At 38.3% G+C, this 22,956-nt stretch overlaps 1 protein-coding gene across 1 annotated transcript in view; it reads right to left on the reverse strand.

Annotated features, from left to right (window-relative positions):
• The window catches only part of NRG1 (neuregulin 1), a 1,093,773-nt gene that overhangs the window by 141,164 nt on the left and 929,653 nt on the right, over positions 1 to 22,956 (reverse strand). Inside the window, exons 3-5 of the mRNA XM_035004068.1 lie at positions 20,382 to 20,503; positions 11,186 to 11,236; positions 8,845 to 8,895 (exon numbers count right to left, since the gene is read on the reverse strand). Of these exons, the coding sequence (XP_034859959.1) occupies positions 8,845 to 8,895; positions 11,186 to 11,236; positions 20,382 to 20,503 (224 nt within the window). The remainder of the gene's footprint in view (positions 1 to 8,844; positions 8,896 to 11,185; positions 11,237 to 20,381; positions 20,504 to 22,956) is intronic.

Consider the following 22,956-nt stretch of genomic DNA (forward strand, 5'->3'; position numbering starts at 1 on the left):
GAAGGAAGGAAGGAAGGAAGGAAGGAAGGAAGGAAGGAAGGAAGGAAGGAAGGAAGGAAGGGAGATACAGTTACTCTGGTGAAAGAAACTAGTAATTTTTCAAAATCTACTTAAGCATAGATTTTTTAATAGAAGAATCTGGATCAAGCAGACTTTGATTTTTAACTCCAAAGTCAGAACATTTTACAGGTTTCAAAACTGCTTCCCATGCATTCTAACTTGAAAACTTTATCTCATTTTTTTTTACTCTTTTCTACTTTCTTCAGAAAAGCATTAAGTTTCTGGATTTAAAAAAAAAAAGATGGTATTTTTAAGAATGATTATATAGTCAACTCATAGGTTCTAATAAAGAGTCTTTCAAGGTATTTCAATTGTCTTCGGTTTTCCAACTCATTTTCTTTAAAAATTTCTGCTTTAATTTTGTCTGCCCAGTTAAACAATGTTCAGTAATATCTATTTTTAATTTTCCTTTAAAATTCTCTGGGAGATATCTATTTCCTGATTCTTCTCAAGCTGTCTGCTCATCAGCCATAGAGGACCGTGTTGGTTTTGCCTGTCTGGCCCACTATGCCCTTCTTTAGGTACAAAACCTTCTTCTCTGTAATGAACCTATACCCTGCAGTTCCCAAGGGGCTGAGCCCATCTGCCTCACTGACCCAAACACACACAGCAGTGGATATCTGATCCCGCCCCTGCCCAGCGGAAGTCATTAATCACCCCAGATACAGTAATGATTTTTGGGGTAGGCATATGACACAGATAGAGCCAATCAGATTCTTCCTTAAATTCAGCTGTGTGGATAAGGAGTAGACTTTTTCCTCTTTTTAGATTATGGGCTGAGGGGTTCAGGCTTAGAGGTACCAGCAGTTATCTCCTTGTTGGGCAGAGAAAGCCCACTAAGAATGAAGCTAACATCTGTAGAGAAATAAAGCATGAAGACTGAGAAACCATTCCCTTATGAAATTGAGGCTCTGGATCAAATTGGGCTGGTTATGGAAGCCGACATACTCTCTTTATAATTAAGCCCTTTGGAGTTAAATTTCTATAGCCTGTAATTGATAAACTCTTAAATCACAATCCCTGTTTTATATTTTGCTGCTGCTTTATCATGTTGCTCCTTGTCCCTTCTTCTATCTAATTCTTCCTTCTGCCCCAGGGAGAGAGCTGTTTCCTAGAGCACCCCGGGTCTAATTTAAAGGCTTCTATTCCCATCATCTAATTTAAAGGCTTCTATTCCCATCTTTCTATTTCTCAGATCCCTAGGTAACTTGAAAAAAAAAATAAAGAAATAAAGAAAATAAAGAAAACCACCAAGTTCAGCATAATTTATCAAAATCTTGCTAGCTCTGTTCTTCTAGATGCTTTCTTGATACATACCTGTCTCCATTCCCTTGCCTCCACTCACCATTTAAAAAATTAAAACCCTTTTCTTTTTTTTTTTAAAGATTTTATTTATTTATTTGAGAGAGAATGAGATAGAGAGAGAGAGAGCATGAGAGGGGGGAGGGTCAGAGGGAGAAGCAGACTCCCTGCTGAGCAAGGAGCCCGATGCGGGACTCAATCCAGGGACTCCAGGATCATGACCTGAGCCGAAGGCAGTCGCTTAACCAACTGAGCCACCCAGGCGCCCCAATTAAAACCCTTTTCTAACTAATCCATTTCACTGCTCTGTCCCAAATGATTAAAAACACTTACTATAGCTTTTACCACTCTGAAAACAGGAAAAATAAAGACGTCCTCCCCTCTTCCAGCTGACATACAAAAAGACTGACAAATTTTTTTTAATGTTAAAGAGAATATTTCAGTAAAAATTTCCCCAAGGAATAAAATACAGAGAAATAGTTGCTCCAGATCTGATAATTTTCCACTAATGAATTACTCTATCATACAAATAATTTTCAGGATTTAAGATACCATGCACTAAATTAAACAGCAGTTAGTCTGGAATAAGGCAGTGCATATATCCCAAACATAAACTACCACCAAGGGAGGTCTGTATGCCTGTTTGATGAAGATCAGACTCCCCTTAGCACAATGACTCTAAGAGTATTTGAATCTCTGTAAAATAGTGTATTTGGAAATACACCACATCATTCTCAAAATAACAAAGCCAACAGCAAGGTCACTGCAATAATTCTAGACCAACACTTCTGCCTCCTTTTTTACTATTACACCCTTGAATTGTGTTGCCATTGACTAAGGGCTCACCTGTCCATTTCATTACCTTATAGTGTGTGGAAAGTGTATTACTTCAATAAAAGCAGGCTTTGGGATAACTGGGACTAATGTGATTTTATTCCTGGAGTCTTTATAAAAACTGTATCTTGATGCTTTTCTTTTCTTCTTTTTTTTTTTTTTTTTTTAAAGAAGGCCTTCCCTCAAACTAGCTGAACAGATCCCCTAAGATTTTGTAAATAAAAGACCATGATATTTGCTATCAGAAGATTCAGGTTTAAGTTTCTGCTCTACCACCTACTTAATTTTTGGAATTTGGACATGTCAGAATGTCTGAGCCTCAACCCCTCGGCCAACAAATGGGATAAAATCTAGGTCACAGAGTTCCTGTGTGAATAAATGACTCAATATATAAAAATATGCCTTATAAAATATACAGCGTGATACAAATATCAGTTATGTATATATACACCTACACATATATGATTTATGTCATGGTTCAAAAGAATAATTTTGTAAAGGTTAATTTCAACTGAATATAAAAGGTTAACTATAATTTCATTATAAGCTTGACCAAAAGTTCCAAGATTATCTTGTTGGGTGGTGGAATGCAGTTAGAGACAGGGAATGACTTCAGAAAGGTCAAAGGCAGAACTGAAGAACTGTATTACAGTTGCAGGTGGTACTTTAAGAAAAAAAGTAAGATATAGTCACTCACAAAATGAATGAATGACCATGAAGGCAGTAATTTGCCTGAGCACAGAAATGGCTGTGATATACACCTCGGTGCTCCAAGTCACTTCTTGTCCTAAAAATCTGTTAAGTGTCTAGGCAATTAGAAAGATGGAAGTAATACCAGTTGGGCAATTTCCTTTTTAAATTATTTTCTTATTGCTATCTCATGCATGGGAATCTGTTTGTCATTCTCCACAACAGATGGAGCCGCCACACCCCTGAAAATGCCATGTTTAGAGAAACCTGGAAACACAATTTGCATTCAATTGGAAGTAGCTCTCCAACGGGGACAAGGACAGACTTCATATTTTGCCACCAATAAAGATTGGAAATTGAAATACCATTTTTCCAGCTGAGAATCATTTAGCAAAGGTCCAGGCAGTTTCCTCTACCATTAAAGGAGGTAGGTCAGTTGCAGCTGAGGGTGGAATGTAAGAATCATAGCTTTAAATCTCACCAAGGGACCAGCGGATGTGGACGTGGCCCAATCTAATCAATACATATCACTGTGTTATTCCCAAGTGAAAATGCTGTATCTCATTATAACAGAAATGTCCTGCAGACAAAAGACATTTTCCCCTTCAGCTGGCTCTTTTAGGTGCCACATTAAAGATTGAATTGTCCATTTCATTCAGAGATTTCAAAGAGGACTTCCTGGATAAGTTCCTTTGCAAGGCAGCCTTAGCTGAGAATATATAATATTTTCAAAAGACAGTGATTACTTGGCATAGAACTTTCAGCATCATCATTTGGAATGCAAATAATTAACTCCCTTCCTCCTCCAAAAATAAAGATATTTTCCTACATTGTTCAAACGAGATGCAAGGACTCCTCTGATTACCTTTCTCTCTTCAAGGCCACATCAGTTTTTCATTTTTCTCTCTCCCACAGATAGGGGAGACCACCTAAAAGCAAAGCTGTGCTAAATGATTCACATTAATTTTCCCACATTAGGCTTCCAATGTAGATTTGAGATAAACAAGACTATATAGACCTTAAAACTGAGTCTCAGGGAGGTTAGACAATTTGTCTAAGATTACCTAGCAATTACAGCATCGTATTTAGACTTCCGAGCATGTGTCCACCCAAGGTGTGTGTTCTGTCCTTTCCCCCTCGCTGCCCGGCATGCTTTGATGTGCGTAACACACAGGTAACATGGGCTCAAGTGGTCCCAGGTCATGCATTTACCTAAGCTACCACCCACACTCCCAATCCACTTCATGTCAAAGATTATTTTCCAGCCCATTCACAGAATCTCATTCCTTTTCATATTAAAGGCTTTTTCTTTGAGGCAACAAAACCTCACATGTCATGCATAGCAGGCTAGTGGATTGCCTGGGTTTGTATTCTGCTTGTGTGACTTCAGACAAAATTTATCAGCCTCAACATCTGAAGAATGGATTAAGGTTTTATGAGAACCATGAGTTATGGTTCTCCATGCAAATTACCTAGCACAGTGCCTGGCACACAGAAAGCCTTCAACAGATGTTTGACATTATTATTATTATTATTATTAGAAACACTTATTACTATTTAAGATCATTTTCCAGAAACTTATCTTTATTTTTTTCTAATTACTATTCATTAGACTTGTCATTTTTGTTTCCGTTGTTTATATATTAAATTGGAATGGATGGTTCTTAATTCAGTAAATTGACTGGTATTAACAAATGTACTTTTTTATGGCGTTCAATAAAATCGTCAGCAAGATATGGTCACGGGCAGATGGCACTTCAGAGAGAAGTCATTAAGGTTTGTTCTAAGCACTTCTTTTACTTTTTTGCTGATCCTATGTGAAGGAGGAACAAGAGAGTTCTACTAATTGTTTTGTAAGGTTCATATTCTTCTCCTTATACAATAGCACTTAACGTGTAACAGGACACTCATTTAGCAAATTACACGTTTCAAGTCACAGAAGCCACATTTACCAAAACAAAGTAAATAAAATAAAGGCAAATAATGTTAATCTTTACTGGGAGATCATTACCAGAAACTTCTTGAAAATTTTATAAATTAGCAACTCTAAAAATAGTGAGTGTACAATGCAAATTTCAATCCCAGTTTCAAAAAAGAAATAGTTAAAATTTTCCTTCCAAAGGGAAGGACTAGTACCTTTGATATTTCACCAATATTTATGAAATGCTAGGAATAATAAATACGAAGGGGAAATAAATGATAAGGTATTTGTAAATGAAACATAAATCCCTTAAAACCTCCAGTCAAGAACAAGTGCTTTATTGTTACAGTGATTTTTAAAATTTTTTAAAAGATTTTTATTTATTTATTTATTTGAGAGAGAGAGAGAGAGAGACAGCATGAGAGGGGAGAGGGTCAGAGGGAGAAACAGGCTCCCCGCCGAGCCAGGAGCCCGATGTGGGACTCGATCCCGGGACTCCAGGACCATGACCTGAGCTGAAGGCAGTCGCTTAACCAACTGAGCCACCCAGGCACCCTGTTACAGTGATTTAAAGAATTATTTAAAAGTTTAAGATCCAGAAACAGTATTTTAAAATACTTCTGATTTGTATTTGGTAACACCAGATAAATGCGTATGATACATTAAGTAGATGGAGGGAGGGTGGATAAATAGAAAGCCAGAATGAAAAACACTGATAAGAAGAATGTATATTAAAATATTAGCAGTAGTGGGCGCCTGGGTGGCTCAGTTGGTTGGGCGACTGCCTTCGGCTCAGGTCATGATCCTGGAGTCCCGGGATCGAGTCCCGCATCGGGCTCCCTGCTCGGCAGGGAGTCTGCTTCTCCCTCTGACCCTCCTCCCTCTCATGCTCTCTGTCTCTCATTCTCTCTGTCTCAAATAAATAAATTTAAAAAATAAATAAATAAAATTCAAAAATAAAAATAAAAAAAATAAAATAGGTTATTCCTAAGAAATTCCCTCAAATCATTTCCCCAACCTAAATTTCATACCCTTTCCCCACATAAAAAGCTAAATAAACCATCAAGAGTTACACTTAAAACATGGAGGCAAACATTTCCCTAAAACATTTCTTCAAACAAAATTTGGACTGTCTTAAGAGCAGCAAGATAATCGTGCCTAGTATCTTTCAGAAGATAACTGTAGGGCGCCTGGGTGGCTCAGTCGGTTGAGCAACTGCCTTCGGCTCGGGTCATGATCCCAGGGTTCTGGGATCGAGCCCCACATCAGGCTCCCTGCTCTGCGGGAAGCCTGCTTCTCCCTCTGACCCTCCTCCCTCTCATGCTCTCTCTCTCTCATTCTCTCTCTTTCAAATAAATAAATAAAATCTTAAAAAAAAAAATATTAGCAGTAGTATTTCAGATAGGTAGGTGGGCAATGCTTGTTCTCGTCTCTGTGTTTTTCTATCCCACCAGGAGTTACAGAGCACAAAAGTAGAACTCCGAGGGCGGGCGTGGTCAGGGAAGGCTCTGGGGAGAAGCAGGCTGCCGGCAGAAAAGATGGACCCGGCATCCTTCGGGGGGGCCTCCGCGCAGGGCCGAGGGCACAAACCGACGCTGCTGAACCCTCTCAGGGTTTACTCAGCCGCCAGAGGCTCTCATCAACGGGGCCGGCAGCAAGGAGCTGCTCCTGCACACAGGTGCGCAGCTTCGTGCCTCAAGAACGGCCAAGTAACAGGGCTGCCTGACCCCAAGAGCACGCCAACTCATCATGATCCACAGCAGGTTTGCTGAAGCCATAGAAAGGCTTTTCAAAATGTACACAGCAAACACCAGTGCCAGGAGTGCCAAGAATGCAGCCCACACAAATATGATTACATTGCATTCACTTCTCATGCGCGGGGATTTACTGGTGTCTCCTTTCTGGTGGAAACAAAGCGAAAAGGAACCTATTCTTCGGTGCTGATTATTTCTGACCCATGTGAACTTTCCCAAGGCCTTCGACTCTTATATAGCATTTGAATGTTTAAGTCCCGCTTCTGGCTATTTCTGCTTCCTCAAGTTTCCCCTTCAGCCTTTGCTAGATGGAGCTCTGTTGACGTCACAGGGTTCTGCACTGCAGAGTTCTGCTCCCTCTGGATGGGTTGAGCGCCTCACGCCGCTCTTGCCAAGACTGGACATAGAATCCTGCCACTCTTGGTTATACTTTTTTACAGAGCGCATTTTCATGAGATTAAGAAAATGTATGCACGAATCAATTCCACAGTATTTACTGAGAACCGAGCATGAACGGGGAAAGGGGGGGGAAATGTATGAAAATGGCGCACTGAAATATTTTAACATGATATTAAAATACAAAGCCTTCTTTCTTAGTCTTAAACCTTTACCAAATATCAGGAACTAACTCTGCTGAGAGTTAGAGATCAGAGTCAGATTTCAACATTATTTCTCTCTCAACAGTATTGCAATGAATACAAATGTAAACTGAGAGATTCATTTCAGTTCCCTCAAGCTCTGGAAAACCCAAAGAAGTATTTCTTCTATTCCAAAACTACTCGGATATGCTTCAGGATAGCATCCATCGCCCCGTTAATGATAGCAGGAGAGTTCCAATTACAAGAGTTTCAATAACTTTATTCAATGAATCATGCAGGGGAGAAATTGTTCCCAGACAAAATGCCAAAAAGAAAAATCTAGTATTTGCCCTTGTATAATAAACACTCAAAAACCTAAAACAAAGCTCAACATGATTCCTTAATGCTAGTTAGCTAAAATCTATATAATTATACTAATCTTTTTATAAGTAGAATTAAATAACAAATATCCCAAGCTCCCCAGAAGGGATTAACGTTTTAGACTATGTAATGAGTATCTTTAGAATACAGAAGAAGCCAATTTAGTCCTCTCTGGCATCTTATTTCCTGTTTGATCCCACTAGATTGCTTCCATCAATCTAGTTAAATGATGCTTTATCTAGCTAAAATATAGTGAAAACATCATACTTCATGCAATAAAAAAATGTTTACATCATATCGTTACAGTTCTGGTACGAACCTGAAGGGAAAGGCTTTAGGTTCAAACTGGATTTATTTAAACAGATGGACAAAACAAATGAAGTGGCCTAAAATACAGACCTTCCTGCAAGTGCTTCCTACCATGTTGACAGCCAAAGGAAACTGTATCTTAAACACGCTCCCCGGGTTGGAATAAAATAATTGGGAATATCTACTTATTGAAGAGCTTCTCAGGCTGAGAAATAGCTTTAAATAAAGAGCTAAAATAAGGGAGAGAAAGACTGTAATTATAGGTTTTATTTTCAAGGTCTGATAAATTCCCCCGCTGGATATCAAAATTTAATTCGACGCTATTCACAATTCATAAATATCAAAACTATTTTTACCAGTCCTTGCTAATTTCTTACGTTCCCCTGACATGGCACAAAGCACCAACCAATCTAACAGTTGTAGAACTCCACAAGCACAAAGCACATTTCACATTAAACAGATGAAAACTAATCTGAGATCTTGCCTAGGGACGTGCCTTCAAACATTTTCATAATTGCTATCGAATTTGAATTAAGGGCATCTATATATAGTTTCCTTACTCTATCACAGCAGACTTTATGTGAGAACCAGGGAGCTTTAGAATAGGCCCCAAACAGCTGGGTATCAGGCCTCAAGCAATTGCTAAAGGCAACAAGACACACTAAAAACAACTAACGATGTTCTTCATTGCTCACCCAGAACCAGGCCTCAGAGGCTCTGCAGTCATTTTTCAATATTCAAAGACACTACATTATAACACCACCACATATGTGGTATCTTCTAATGTCCCTGTGTATCTTAGGGGGAGGGGATATCTAATCCCCCCCTCCCCACCCCCGCCTCCCACAAGCATAGCACAGGGCCATTCCCTTCCAAACAGCAAATACCAGCCTGCTCCCAAACTCATGATGTACTGTTCCTCAGTGAGGACGGAGGATCAACAGGAACACCATCTCCAGAGGCAGATACTGTCTTGGGTTAAAAACTAGTGAATGGAATATTCAAATATACTTACATGAAGAAGTATTTGCTCCTTCTGTTGATACTGATATTCTAATGGGAGACTCTATAAAACAAAGAAGTGAAATGAGGCTTTATTGAGTCAGGTGGCTTGCATTCTTACATCAGAAATGTGCCAGGCTTGGGGATCATCCAGAAAAAGAGGACTAGGAAACAGTGCAATAGAAAAGCTGAAGCATTTCAAAGTTGGAAGAAGATGTATGCAATATTCAGAGACCACGGAGGACTATTTCTGTAGTCCAAACCCAAAGGATGAAAATGGAGTCAGTCCACCTGCAGAGATACCCCACATACCAACTGGTGTATGAACTTCCTAGAAACATGACTCTGAACAGATCCACAGGACAGGTGAGATGGCCCATTCCTTCTCTCAAGTGTGGTCTTGACTTTCAGAAACATGAAACCAAAGAGAACAATCCCCATATTCAGAAAGAATGAAAGTCAACTTTCACGCACAGAGGAAAAAAAAAAAAAGAAGAAGAATGAATCTGTTCTCAGGCAACATGGTCTGCATACACACCCTGACCAAATACGGTGCTGAATAAAGTCCATGCATGATCCACTGGAGCGGTTACGGTAGGATCAAACAAACATGCTAAATAAATTCATAATAAGGTCACTGGAGATGTATAGTGGCAAGATTCTCTTAGGTAGCAAAGGAAGGAAAGCTAGTATTTAAATACAGATAGAGCATAAAACACAATTTATGCAGAAAAAAAAGCACGGGACCTAAGGGTTTTTATTAGTCAGAAAGAAGAACAAGTTAGTATCAAAGAGGGACTGAAATTCAGCAGCCAGAAAGTTATATTCAAGTCATATATCGGAAAATAATAATGATAGTCACTCCCGATTCCCAAGAGAAGCACCACATAATCTGAGAAGCTCAGGTTCCTAACAATATCTATGGAGTCAGATAGTGAAGTCCCTTATAAGAAAGAAATGCCTGAAGGAAAGGGGAAGAAAATTCAGATAACTCAACAATTTTTGTTCCTTTTTGTTGTTCTTTTTACCTCTATCTTTCCTCCCCTCCCTCCCTTCTCTCTTGCTTTCTTTCTATTACTCAGAAAAGTACAACCCTCTTAGACTCCAGGATCATCCCACCCTGTAACATGCATACGTCCATCTTAGGAACAACACATGAATATGCCCTAAACATGGTCAAAGCCATCTGGGATACAGAGAGATTTAACTTTTATGATCTTGAACAATGGCTTGGAAGGGCAGAGGAGAAACTGATGAAAGTAAGTCAAAAAAGGCTGTGTTCGATTACATGGCCTCCTCCAACTTCCCAACAAGGTACCGGCCATAATGAAGGAAATCAATGAAGCCAAAACATTAAATACGGGGTAATGGGAAGGAATACTGGGCTAGCTGGAATGATCTGCTCTCCTACTTGCTGAGACATATGACTTAACATTTCTAATGCTTCAGTTTTCTCATCTGTACAATGAAGAAAAATAATGTCTTGTTTCACACATCTATTGTGAATACCAAATGAGATGTCTTTGTAAACTGTGAGGTGTCATGCAGAAACAGGTTGTTGTTGTACTTCTGAAATGAGTTTTGAATCTTGGACTCTAAAAACTTGCCTCTCATTAAATACGAATTTTTAAACATTCCAAGGTCCTCTTAACTATAGAATAACAGAGGATAAGGGAAGTAAAAAAAAAAAAAGAGAGAGAGAGAGAAAAGAAAAGAAAAAAATTCACAGCAGATTAATTAAATTCACACTAATGGAGAAATCAATGAATTATGGTTATACATGCATTAGTAGAGCTGGGTTAGAAGTGGCTAATATCTGCTCAGACTGTAAGTGCTACTGGCAAATATTACAGGCAAGGAAGAAACAAAAACAAACCAAAAAGCAATGCACCAACATTTGAAAAATTTAGGCACAGAACGGTGTTTTCTGTAAGTTCAGGGACCCACAACTGCTCATTAGGAGCCCACAGGTCAGAGATGGGACACAGACACATTATCCAGGAATGAACTACGGTGGATGAAAAGAACAGAGGCAGCTGAGGCACCTAGAAAGGTTGTAAAAACTCAACGTATAACCCAGACGTCAACTTTCCTGGTCTAATGTCACTAAGTTGTATCTAAACATCTCTTTTCTCCATGCATGCCTCTCAGGCCCAACTTCAGACACACACCAAGAACTGTACCCCTTTACATAAAACCCCAAAAGGCAAAAGGAGCCAGAGAGGAAATACTGGAGCAGAAAACAAGAGCAGCTACAGTTTGAATGCAGAGGGGATTCTGATTAGTAGAAGGTGCAGCCAGCAGTTAGGTCTGTCGTTCTGGTTAGTAAAATTTGGTGAGCTTGTCCTCCTTACCTGAAGACACATATGCTCTTTCGGTGGAGGCTGGCATTCCAGTGATGATGTCTATAAAAAGAAAAGGTGATAGGAGATTATGATGTATAATCAGGAGGCCAGGAGCCACTTCCACAGCCTGCCTTCAAACCGAAAAAGAGTGTAAAGGAAGAAAAGGATTGCAAGACGGTGATGAAAGCCCAGGCTCTATCCAGCCTGAATGTGAGAAATGCATTAAAAAAAGGGGGGGGGGGGCTGTCCAGATAAGTAGTTCTTCTTTCTTGGGCAAAGAGCATGAGATGAGCAATGCTGGAGTACATAGGAAGGATTCCCTATCCCCACGGGGCTGGTGAAGGACAATATACAGCAAGGAGGTGGTGGGTTCCTTCTCAGAGAGGAAGGCAGATGGCAGATGTAAAAAAAATATCAAAGCTGTGGTCAGAATTTTTAAGTTATCAATCTTTGGAGAACTACATGTTTGTTCGAAAACAAAAGCAAGCAATGTTTCTCATTGGGATTGGTGAAAAACATCCAAGTTCTGGCATTGAACTCTACAGAAAATTGCCAGTGATAATCCAGATGGGCGCCTTATTTGACAAGAGTTTTCAGCTACTCCAGGCAGGCACAGAGTAACAGGGAGCTCCCACCCCAAGGGAATGAAGGAGAAACTACATATTGCTGGACACACCATTATGGTGGGAATTGTGACAGTTTTGTTTAAGCTTTGACAAGCTTTCAGTTTGCTGCCTTTATGATGGAACGAAGGATGATTACATTGTCTAACCAATTCTGTCTTCTTGAAAAGGGTTTCACTTGCTAAAATCTAGTATTTTCAGTAAGGCATAGTTTTATGAAGTCTGGAAAGATGTAGTGATGCAATGATAAATATCATTCAACCTTCACTGTTGGTATAATTATTGTTAAATGACAAAATAGTACTTCACTATTTACTAACCAGGACAAAAAAGATAAATTGAATCTGTTGTAATATATATATATATATTACAGAAGTTACCAGACCTACTAAAATCCTAAGCAAATCATATATATTATCATTTTATGTTTGAATTAACAGCCTGTTAATCATGGAGTTAGAAATGTTCACACTCAACATAATCATCTTAAAATACAGATATGACCATTTCAGGTTTCCATGGTAGGACTAGTCCAGTAGGTAAGAAGACTTAATTTAATTGGCAATGTTTCTTCAACCTCAGACACTTCTCTAGGGATACAAGGTTTTGTGGAATCAGAAGGGGGGAAAAATAGCATCTGAGATTCAGAAGGGATGTTTAATAGGAATATATAAAGATCAGACATCTATCTTTAGTAAGACCAAATGTGCTTCTCTTGTGAAAATTAAGTAATGGACAGTCCTTTCTATTCCAACATTAGGAAGACCAACCATTCAAAGTGTAAGATTATTACCAAGCCACCAAAGTAGCCTTCATTGCCTCTTACACCCACAAAAAATGGGAAGAAGTGAAAGGAATCAGAATGGGAAGGTATACGATACCCTTTGGATTTTCTCAAGCAGCAAGCATTAAAGAGGATAGTCTGAGTTGATAATATGGCAATATCTGTTTCTAACATGACTACATCTAACTTTCTGGATTTGGGCTATAGAAAATGAAATTGCTCTTCTTTGGGAAAAATTTAATCTGAGAGAAAGATTTTAATCAAAGATTCACAATATTTATCTCTCCCTATGAATACCCAGAAGAAGATCCACGTTTCCAAGCAAGTGCCCACATTAGGAAAGAGGTTTCCTTTTCTGTTCTTCAGGACCCATCACTGACAGGACAGCCAGACTGAAGTCATAAGCTCAGGGTCACAAGAATTGGGCAGAGGTCCCAATCCCAGCATGAATATCAAGACTCTTCTCAAATTTATTTTTGACAAACCAAGTAGTTGTCCACTGTGACCTTCCAAGAAAAAAAAAGTCAGAGCTTTTCTATCTCCAACATAAAAGATCTCAGATTAGAGGAAAGGTTAACCAAAACGTTTCCTTTTTAAATTGAACGTTACATAAAAATACCAGAACAGGAGGTTACTATAAAAATCTATCTACACAGAGACAACTTAAAATAATCTCCCTTCCTAAAAAAATATTAATAATAGCAATCATCTCCCTTCCTAAAATTAGATATTTACCCTGGAGACCTTAAAAATATCTTCAACAATTATGGCCTTAAAAATAAACCTTCTGAATTTTCTTGGGGGAAGCACAAGTTAGAAGTTGTATACTTCTACACTAAAAGAATCTTGCTAATAAGAAAAATTAATCTTTTTGATTAAAATCACTCAGCAAAAGGGAAACTCTCCTACACTGTTGGTGGGAAAGTAAGCTGGTGCAGCCACTCTGGAAAACAGTATGGAGGTTCCTCAAAAAGTTGAAGCAATTGCACTACTGGGTATTTACCCCAAAGATCCAAAGGGGTATGTGCACCCCGATGTTTATAGCAGCAATGTCCACAATAGCCAAACTATGGAAAGAGCCAAGATGTCCATCAACAGATGAATGGATAAAGAAGATGTGGTATATATATATACAATGGAATATTATGTAGCCATCAAAAGGGATGAAATCTTGCCATTTGCAACGATGTGGATGGAATTGGAGGGTATTATGCTGAGCGAAATAAGTCGATCAGGGAAAGACATGTATCATATGATCTCACTGATATGAGGAATTCTTAATCTCAGGAAACAAACTGAGGGTTGCTGGAGTGGGGGGTGGGGTGGGAGCGATGGGGTGGCTGGGTGATAGACATTGTGGAGGGTATGTGCTATGGTGAGCGCTGTGAATTGTGTAAGACTGTTGAATCACAGACCTGTACCTCTGAAACATATATGTTAAAAAAAAAGAAGATAGTAGAAAGGGAAAAATGAAGGGGGGGAAATTGGAGGGGGAGACGAACCATGAGAGACTATGGACTCTACGAAACAAACTGATGGTTCTAGAGGGGAGGGGGGTGGGGGGATGGGTTAGCCTGGTGATGGGTATTAAAGAGGGCATGTATTGAATGGAGCACTGGGTGTTATACGCAGACAATGAATCATGCAACACTACATCAAAAACTAATGATGTAATGTATGGTGATTAACGTAACATAATAAAATTTTTAAAAAAAATCACTCAGCAAGCATTTTATGCATGTTTTGGGCAGAATTCATTGACTTACAAAACAACCTTTTGTTATAAGTGATTGAAAATAATTTTGTTGCAATTACAGATTTAAAAAAATTAAGTCCTGCAATTTTCTTGATGTTTATTTAAGCAACATGTTTTTTCCTGGGGTAATTCGGTATATTAAATTTGTTAATTTATAAAGGACATCCCCTTCATTAGTGCAAATTAATGAGGATTTAGAATGATCAGGAACTGAACACAGCTGAGCAACTTATGCTGAGTAGGCAAGTAAACATAAGGAACATTAGTATATTTGCCATGTTTGAATGCTTTTTTAATAAATCGGATCTGCTCTCAAGAAAAAGTTGCAGTGTCTGAAAAATGACACCTTGTGGTAAGGAATTTTTCTAATTATTACGCATGCATGACTTGTTTGAGATTTCACCACGAGCACAACATACCAAATATAACTATTTGGCAAAAGACACATACATGTACGTATATACAAACATACATATGATGTGTCTGTGTGTATTTAAACATCCACTTCTGTGACTCCTTGTTATTCTAAAATTACAGGTTATTATTGTGTGTGCAAAAAATATGACCAAGTCATCTTGTTAAAGATTGAAAATGTGCCCACTTATTTATTAGCACTAGTAAAGATGACTTAAGGAACATCTTCAAGTGTCTGCATTCTTGCTCATAATGAGAGCTTACGAGAAAGCAACTGAGAAATGTTGAAATTAATAAATGATGTAGAAACAGAATGGATATTATACACTGAAAATACAACTCCATTCCACTCATATTGTTCTTCCTTATTACCCTTCGTGGGAATACAATATAATACAACATACATGGAGACTGCTTTCTAAATTACAAAACATTTTATATTGATTGTCAGTATAACTATAGCTGGTTTACCAATATCACAGCATTTCCAACAATGCCATCCATTTGGGAGAGGGGGAAACTAAGCCTATTACCCACATGAGCCAAGTTTTTAAAGGACCTATTGATATATTAGGCAAATTTTGTGGAAATATTTTTTGTTCATCTCAAAGGAAATAGCAAATTTATTGCTATGAGCCCAATGTTCCTATGGGATCTTGAATCTCACTCAAATAAATTTTTCTCCTGATTAAAAAAAGAAAATCTAGTAGAGGATATATGATTGATTAGTTTTATATTCTCTTGTATTAATCTTTTAAAGACTGCAGTACTTAATTAATTTGAAAACCAGGTAGGTCTATTACTCTCTTCCCTAATCTGATGCCCAGGAGTTTTTATGGAGCTTCTTAGCTAAGAATTAATTGTGAAATTAAGGTTTCCTGTATAAAGACCAAGCCAAATGAAATGCAAATAAAAATGAACATACAGTGTACAATCTGTGTAAGCATGGTGTATGTGGCCTCTTAAGGGGCCGTATTTAAATTCATGAAAGGAATCCACCCATAACCCACCATGTAATGACGGCTGCCTGTGAGATCCTTCTTTATACGAAACCTCAGCTGGTCTTTGTTAGACCCACATAGTCCCAAAAATAATTAGCAGATTGCATGTGTATATCTGTCTACTGTATAGCAAATTCTTTTTTCCAAATAAGATCGGGATTAAAAGGCATTGGAAAAGGCAGAAAACATAAACTTTGAAAACATAGCTTAATATAGTGATTGGCTATATATATATATATATATATATATATATATATATATATACACACACACACACACATACATATGAAATAATGACCATATTATTGACCAATACATATATAATGACCAAATACATATATGTATATACATTCTTTTCTAAATGTTCAAAAATAGTAAAATATGGTCATTATTTCATTCAAGCATATAACAATTTAAGGAGAATTTCTTGGGTTTTTGTCATCATTTCATTTATACCTAGTTGCTAATCTAAGCAAATCTAAGCAATGAGTTTCACTGCAGAAAGTTCCTAATATTGGATGGAAGACTTTTATGATCCGAGCTAATTTTTCCCTGATAGTTACACAGCTGTGTTTTGAAATTAAAAATAGTGTCAAAACATTTTTCTTTTTTTTCTGGGGAGAAAACAATCTCTCCTGCATATCTTCTTTCCCCTTACCCCTGCCATACCTCCTAGAATCTTGTACCAAAATATATTCGAAACATATTTGTGCAAAGAAGGTACTTGTATGAAAATTTCAGTATCTTTTGCACAGGGTGAAATTTGGGTAATTAGCTCACAGCAGCATACCAGGATCTTTCTGCAAGGCAACCTGTGTAGAAATTATCAGATCACAGTTGTGTACTTATTGGAGAAATATGGGAGAGATGAGTGAGGTAACACAAAATTAACAAAATGACTACTATTTCGTAGAAAATATAAATTAAAATCTCAAGGGGAGTTCTACATAATATAATGTTTTCACAACATGTTCTTATTTTTTAAGACTCTTTTCTAGGACCCCCAGAAGGAAATGAAATTCTTGAGAATTCCACTCTCTCAGCCCAAGTCAATAATAAATACACATTTAGAGAGAGAAGGCTTGGCCATGTGGCAGTTTATAACCACAGTAGAGTGCTCTTTTTCCCTCTGAAAGAGTGTTTCTGTGCAGTGTTTGCCCAGATTTCTAAGGAGACAGGGATGTGACAACACAAGTTTGTGTATCTGAGTCCCAGAGAGCTCCGGACCTGAGCTGAGACTTTTTTGATAACCAGAATTGATCTGAATATAGCAAATTCAAAGAGAGCAGTAGAAGAGCCTGAAGGATCAGAAAGATTATTTTCTTTTTGGTTGTGCTGCAACTAAGCCCCTGAGGTGTTGGGGGAAAAGAGAGTCTCCCAATATGCAGAACACATCGGCCTTGTCTCTCATGGTGGCTGCCAAGCCACAGGCTCTGACGAAAAGCAGACGGCCCACAGCCTCTGAGGAGAGGGGCGTTTCTAGGCAGCCATGTTTCCAGTTTCACTCTCCCGGGTTGAGCCCATGGTGGGCACCTGACCAGAAGGCAGATGATTCGTAAGCTCTCTAGGTCTTTCGAAATGGTCTGGCACGTAGATGCTGCCAATCAGATTCTTTTTTTTAATTTTATTTATTTATTTGAGAGAGAGAGAATGAGAGACAGAGAGCATGAGAGGGAGGAGGGTCAGAGGGAGAAGCAGACTCCCTGCCGAGCAGGGAGCCCGATGCGGGACTCGATCCCGCGACTCCAGGATCATGACCTGAGCCGAAGGCAGTCGCTTAACCAACTGAGCCACCCAGGCGCCCTGCCAATCAGATTCTTGCAATAGGGAATCTGATTTGGGAACTAAGAAAACAATCACACAATAGGAGTTAAAATGGAAAGAATGCCTTAAAAAGAGCCATGAAGAAAAATATGGCTAAGTGAGATCATAAACAGGTTAAAGTTTGTAATTATAAAGAAGCACCATTGAAAGCAGGAGAGGTGAGACGATAAAAGAAACAGAAGCTACAAGAAAGTATCTGAAGCACATTAAAGGCAGAGACACTAGAGAGAAGATCCAGAAACTCTCGTTTACTTAAATCTTTAGATATGCCCTGGGTTACATTTTTCTCCTTGACGCCCAGTTACAATGAAGTTCCAACTCTTGCCCAGAGAATCCCTCTGTCCTTATGCCTCACACCCTTCCTTCAGTTTTTTTGTGTTTTTTTGTTTTCTTCACAAACCAAAGAATCTACTCAAACATTCCCAAACACACAGGTACAAAGTGAGCTCTACTGGATCAGGAATTCAAGAAATCTGGGTTCAAGTCCTCATTTGCTACTAAACATCTTGTGATTCTAAATGTGTCTGCTTTCAGACACATACTAAGTTCACATTTCTTTTGAAATACAATGAGAGGGTTGGATAAGGATGAACTATTCCTAGGGTTCTAAGAAGAAAATAAAAACAAGACCACCTTGCATTGTAACTGAGATTCTTTATTCGCCCTCAGATGCTCTACGTAAGCCAGTAAGACCTCATTCTGTAAAAAATTTTAGTTGGTTGTTTAAGAATGACTTCCTTACAATTTTCCAAGAACTTCTCTTTACTCTTGTCAGGTAAAAAGGACTGATTATCAAAAACATCCCAACTTGCATTTCTCTATGGTCAATACTAAATATTCAAATTCGAGACCAATTCTTAAATAAATTAATATGGAGAAATGAATTGGATGTCTGTCCTACTAGAGAAAAGTAAAAAGCCATATTATCCCTCAGCACCCCAAAATGAATAAAAAAAAACCCTATCGGTTTTGCCAGGAATAATATAGTAGTAAATAATTCACTGCTTAATCCTGTAAATCAGAAAACCTGGAATATTATAATAGTACTGTAAGCACTCAGTGAGAACATGACACTTATTCTAATTGTATTTTCCTGGGAATTTATAGTACACATAGCTCTACAAATCTAATCCAAGTGTCAAAATCATAATTCAATAGCATTTACCACGGGAGACACATTGAACCAAGCCAATGACAGGCTGAGAACAAGCTACTGAACACGGCACAACAGAAAAAACAACAACAAAAAAGAAGCAGCCACTGAAATTAGTTTTTAAATTTGTGTTTCAAGTTAGCATCCTATAAAATTTCTCATGGGGTAAAATAACACCAGCAATATACTTACTGCTTAACCTGTGCTGATGAAAAAGTAAAGTGATGCTACATTTACTCATATAAATTTTAAATGGCTTTTACATTTTCAGCTATAAACGCAGCTCCTAAAAATAGTGATGGAAACTACTTTTCACTGTTGTCCTCTACTCTCTGTAGAGGGAGGCATTTAAAATTAAAGTAATGAACTCTGATTACCCTGCAACAGAGCAGTTCATTGGGGAATCCAGAGAAGGCTGGGGATTAACCTGAGATTTTTCCCAACCCTGTTCCATATTTTTATCTTACTCCTTTCTCCCTGTCCTAATAAGTCAACAGACACAACTCCATCAGTCTCCTACGGAGTTGACCCTTGAAGTTACTTTTGTTCTCCCCTTGCTGGTCTTGCATTTTTACCTTCCCGCTTTCAGAGACCAGGCCTCTGCAGTGGGCACTCTTTCCCCTTTCCCGTCAGGAGGGGAGCAGTGTCTTCAGGCTTGGCTTTATAACACATGACAGGGCTTGCATACGCAGTAGTTAAGTGCCATCATGCAAAAGGGAAAAGAAGCACCACAGGGTTCTGAAGTCACATTTTATTATTTCAAGAGATGGAGACGCTCCCTGCTTTAGCTCATCATTGGTTTCTAGAGATGACTCCATCAAATTGTGGAGGAGTTGGGTATCCCGAGGACACACCCACCAGCTGTGGCTCTTTAGCTTCTTCGGGTAACTCAGAGAAGTGGCTGGAGGGTAAGTGACACCTTCTACCTCCAAGTCATTCATTAGTTTAACAAATATCCCTGGCGCCATTCTCAGGAAAGCAGAAGCTCAAGACCAGACATAGTAGGAAGGGCTCTGCCTCGAGGACTCTCCGAATTTTGAATTAATAGGCCTAAGAAAAAAACTGATAGGCCTCCCTCACTTCCTACAACCTAGAGCCAGCTGTATTAAAAACACATACGAGAACATTCAAATTTCTAGGACTGAGTCAGGACTGTATCCTGTCAACACACACACACTACATATATTCATATATAATATGCATATGTACATACATATGTATGTAATATACATATATCCTGCATATACAAATGTATTCTGTATATAAATACACACACATGTATATATACACACACATACTCTGTTCCTGATGGAGCCAAAGACTTGACAACCCTCCCTGACAAATTTAAAGAGGAAGTCTAATCTCTTTTAGCAACCCATCCTGTTTCTGCCATTCATGACCTTACTGAAATTCTTAAAAAATAAAAATCTACGTATGTTTCAGATTTACACCACCTCAGGGAGTAGACACACTTGTCTGGAAGTGTGTTTTATGGAAGACACATAGGATCCTTGAAGTATATGGTTTTTCTTCCATGTTTTTTATTTGTTCACAATGAGATTTAACACACTAGTTTATTACAACTCTCACCACATCTCTTGATTACTCCTCTTACAGCCTGAGAAATGGAATGTAGTACATATCTCTTACCATTTGAATCCACAATGGTGATATTGGCCGAGGCACTGTCATTTCCTAATTTGCTGGTCACTTTGCACATATATTCTCCAGAATCAGCCAGTGATGCCTTGTTAATGCGAAGTTCTGACTTCCTGTAAGATCAGGACCAAAGTGGTGTAAGTATATTTCACAGAAATACAATGACCACCAAACTCTACTTCTCTGTAGCTTCAGGGTTCTCAAACTCCCCCTCTCCACTCCACACATACCAACTTAAAACACAACTTACTAATACACAGAAGTATGATTTGACCAAGAGTAAAGACGAGATACATCACATTTAAGTGATACCATAGACATGGCCTTAATTTTATCACCCAGATTAGTAATTTAAAGAATGCCTTCTCTAATTTTTCTTTTTATTCCTCTACCACCACCACTAAACACACTATGCCTCAGATTTTTTTTTTCAAACCAATTAGTAAAGCTTTCTTCCTTTCTATATCTAAATGTCTTCAGCCACTGGAAAGATTTAAAAAGTGTAAAATCATTTACAAATCTGGTAAGGACAAACACTTATGGAAGGCTAGAATAGATTAAAATGCTCTGTACTTTTCTCAGTAAAGTAACATCAGGATTTATGTTAATTCTGAATGAAAAGGATTTACAAAAGAAAGGTAAGTCATCTTAGAGGGACACAGAGGGACACAAATCATTCTTAACATTGAAATAAACATACAACAGCACACATTTTTATAAAACTGCATATTAAAGCAATATTCAACACTCTTTCAACATGGGCAGCATTGTGATTTGCATCTGTCTATGTTTTACTGTTGCATATAGCCAATAACGTAAGCAGTCTCCATGATTTAAAAACACAGAACCACTGGGGCTAGTTGAGTTTATGAAAGACTTTTTAAAGCATCCCTGTATACTCACACGTGGTCCTGACTGCCTGGGCTCTTGGGATGACAACAGGAAAAGAACAAGGCAGGGAACAAAAGACAGTAACTCAAAATTATATGCAAGGCTCCCTCCCATAAGGTACATCTTCTTAGTTTTATAGTGAATTTTTGGTCTTCTTGTCATATAATATTATTAATCAAATTCAATCAGTTATTCTAATTTAACTGATAAAAAATCAATCCCTCTATTCTCCTCCAGTCTACTGAACTGGACCACCCACCCAGTCCCGTATGTAAGCCTTATGGCCTTCCATCATGGTGCTTTGGCTTGTGCCCTTCCTTCCCCCTAGAATGGGAGGGGGGGTGTGTCCCATATTTCAAGATATTGGCTGACTTTTCAGAACCACCTCAAGTGCCAATTCTTTCATCAAACCTTTCATAATCATGTAGCTGCTATTCCTCTCTTCTTTGTCTAAATTCTGACAGGCTAGAGTACCTCTCCCATGATCCTCACAGTTCTTGAAGTATATCTTATTTTTCTAGCTAGGACATACACTTGGGAGTCCATAATTTAAACTTCTTGGTACCCTCACAGTTCTATGAGGACATGCCACTGCTTTGTCCTTGGTGCATCGTCAAACGTTATGGGATGAATGTGTGAATAAATGAAGAAAATATTTGGATGCTCCTACTTAAGCTCTCTCCAGGACCTAATGTTCCTAAATGCTGGCTGCAGGAAAGGAGGATGCCCTATTAAGAGGGCAGAGACAGTCGGAGGAGGTCCAGACCAAGGCAGCAACACTCAAACCAACATGTGGATTAAAAAATTAATGACTCAGAACAATGTCAACACGTAAACTTGAGAAAACAAAAGTACTGTACTCAAGTAAATTCGGAAGACATTAGGGTGAACAAAAACAGGCTTTTTGTTGTTATTAATCCTGCAGGAATTCTCAAAGTCTTTAATATGCTAATGTAATCTGACTCTCTAAGAGGGGAATATATTATTTAGTTACTCTCAAACTTATTTGACAATGGAATCCTTGTCATCCACATAGCATATCTGTTCATATTTCCTGAAAATGATGGTGCACAGAACAAAGTTGATAGAAAGCAAATCTAATACAATAACAGCCTGCTTAGCTGTAATGGGGTGGGGGGATCACCAAGGGCCATTTATGCAGGGATAGTCACATATTAATCAGAAGGGTTCTCTACAGAAAAGGTTCCCTGAAGTCTATCCCTATAAACCAAAATAGAACAATCTGAGGGCAAGCACCTTGGCAAGCTGATATTAAGATCTAATTATAAACTACAAGAACTTTTAAAATTATCAAAATACAGTATTAGGATATTAGCCCCCATCAAGTTGTGTTAACTTCTAAGCCTGAGTTTGGAATATTCAAATCCAGTACTTTTCTTAAAGGATTATCAGCTATTTATACAAATTTGTCCATACATGCCAAGTTTCCTTTATGACACACATCTATGAAGAACGGTCAGAAACAATACAAATACTACAGTAAGCTTGTCCAGCCCCAAACAGCATAATTAGCTGGAAGAATTTTCATTTACAACCATGGAACCACTAACAATAATTGATAGATCAATCATGAAGAAGGTCAGGTTGAGGTTTTTCCTGTTTTCAACACAGAAGAAAAAGTGAATTCCTAAAATAAGAAAATTATAACTTTTCT

Source organism: Mirounga leonina, unplaced genomic scaffold, assembly GCF_011800145.1.
Source record: "Mirounga leonina isolate KUSES-001 unplaced genomic scaffold, KU_Mleo_1.0 Mir_128, whole genome shotgun sequence".
In the NCBI taxonomy this organism is placed as follows: Eukaryota; Metazoa; Chordata; class Mammalia; order Carnivora; family Phocidae; genus Mirounga; species Mirounga leonina.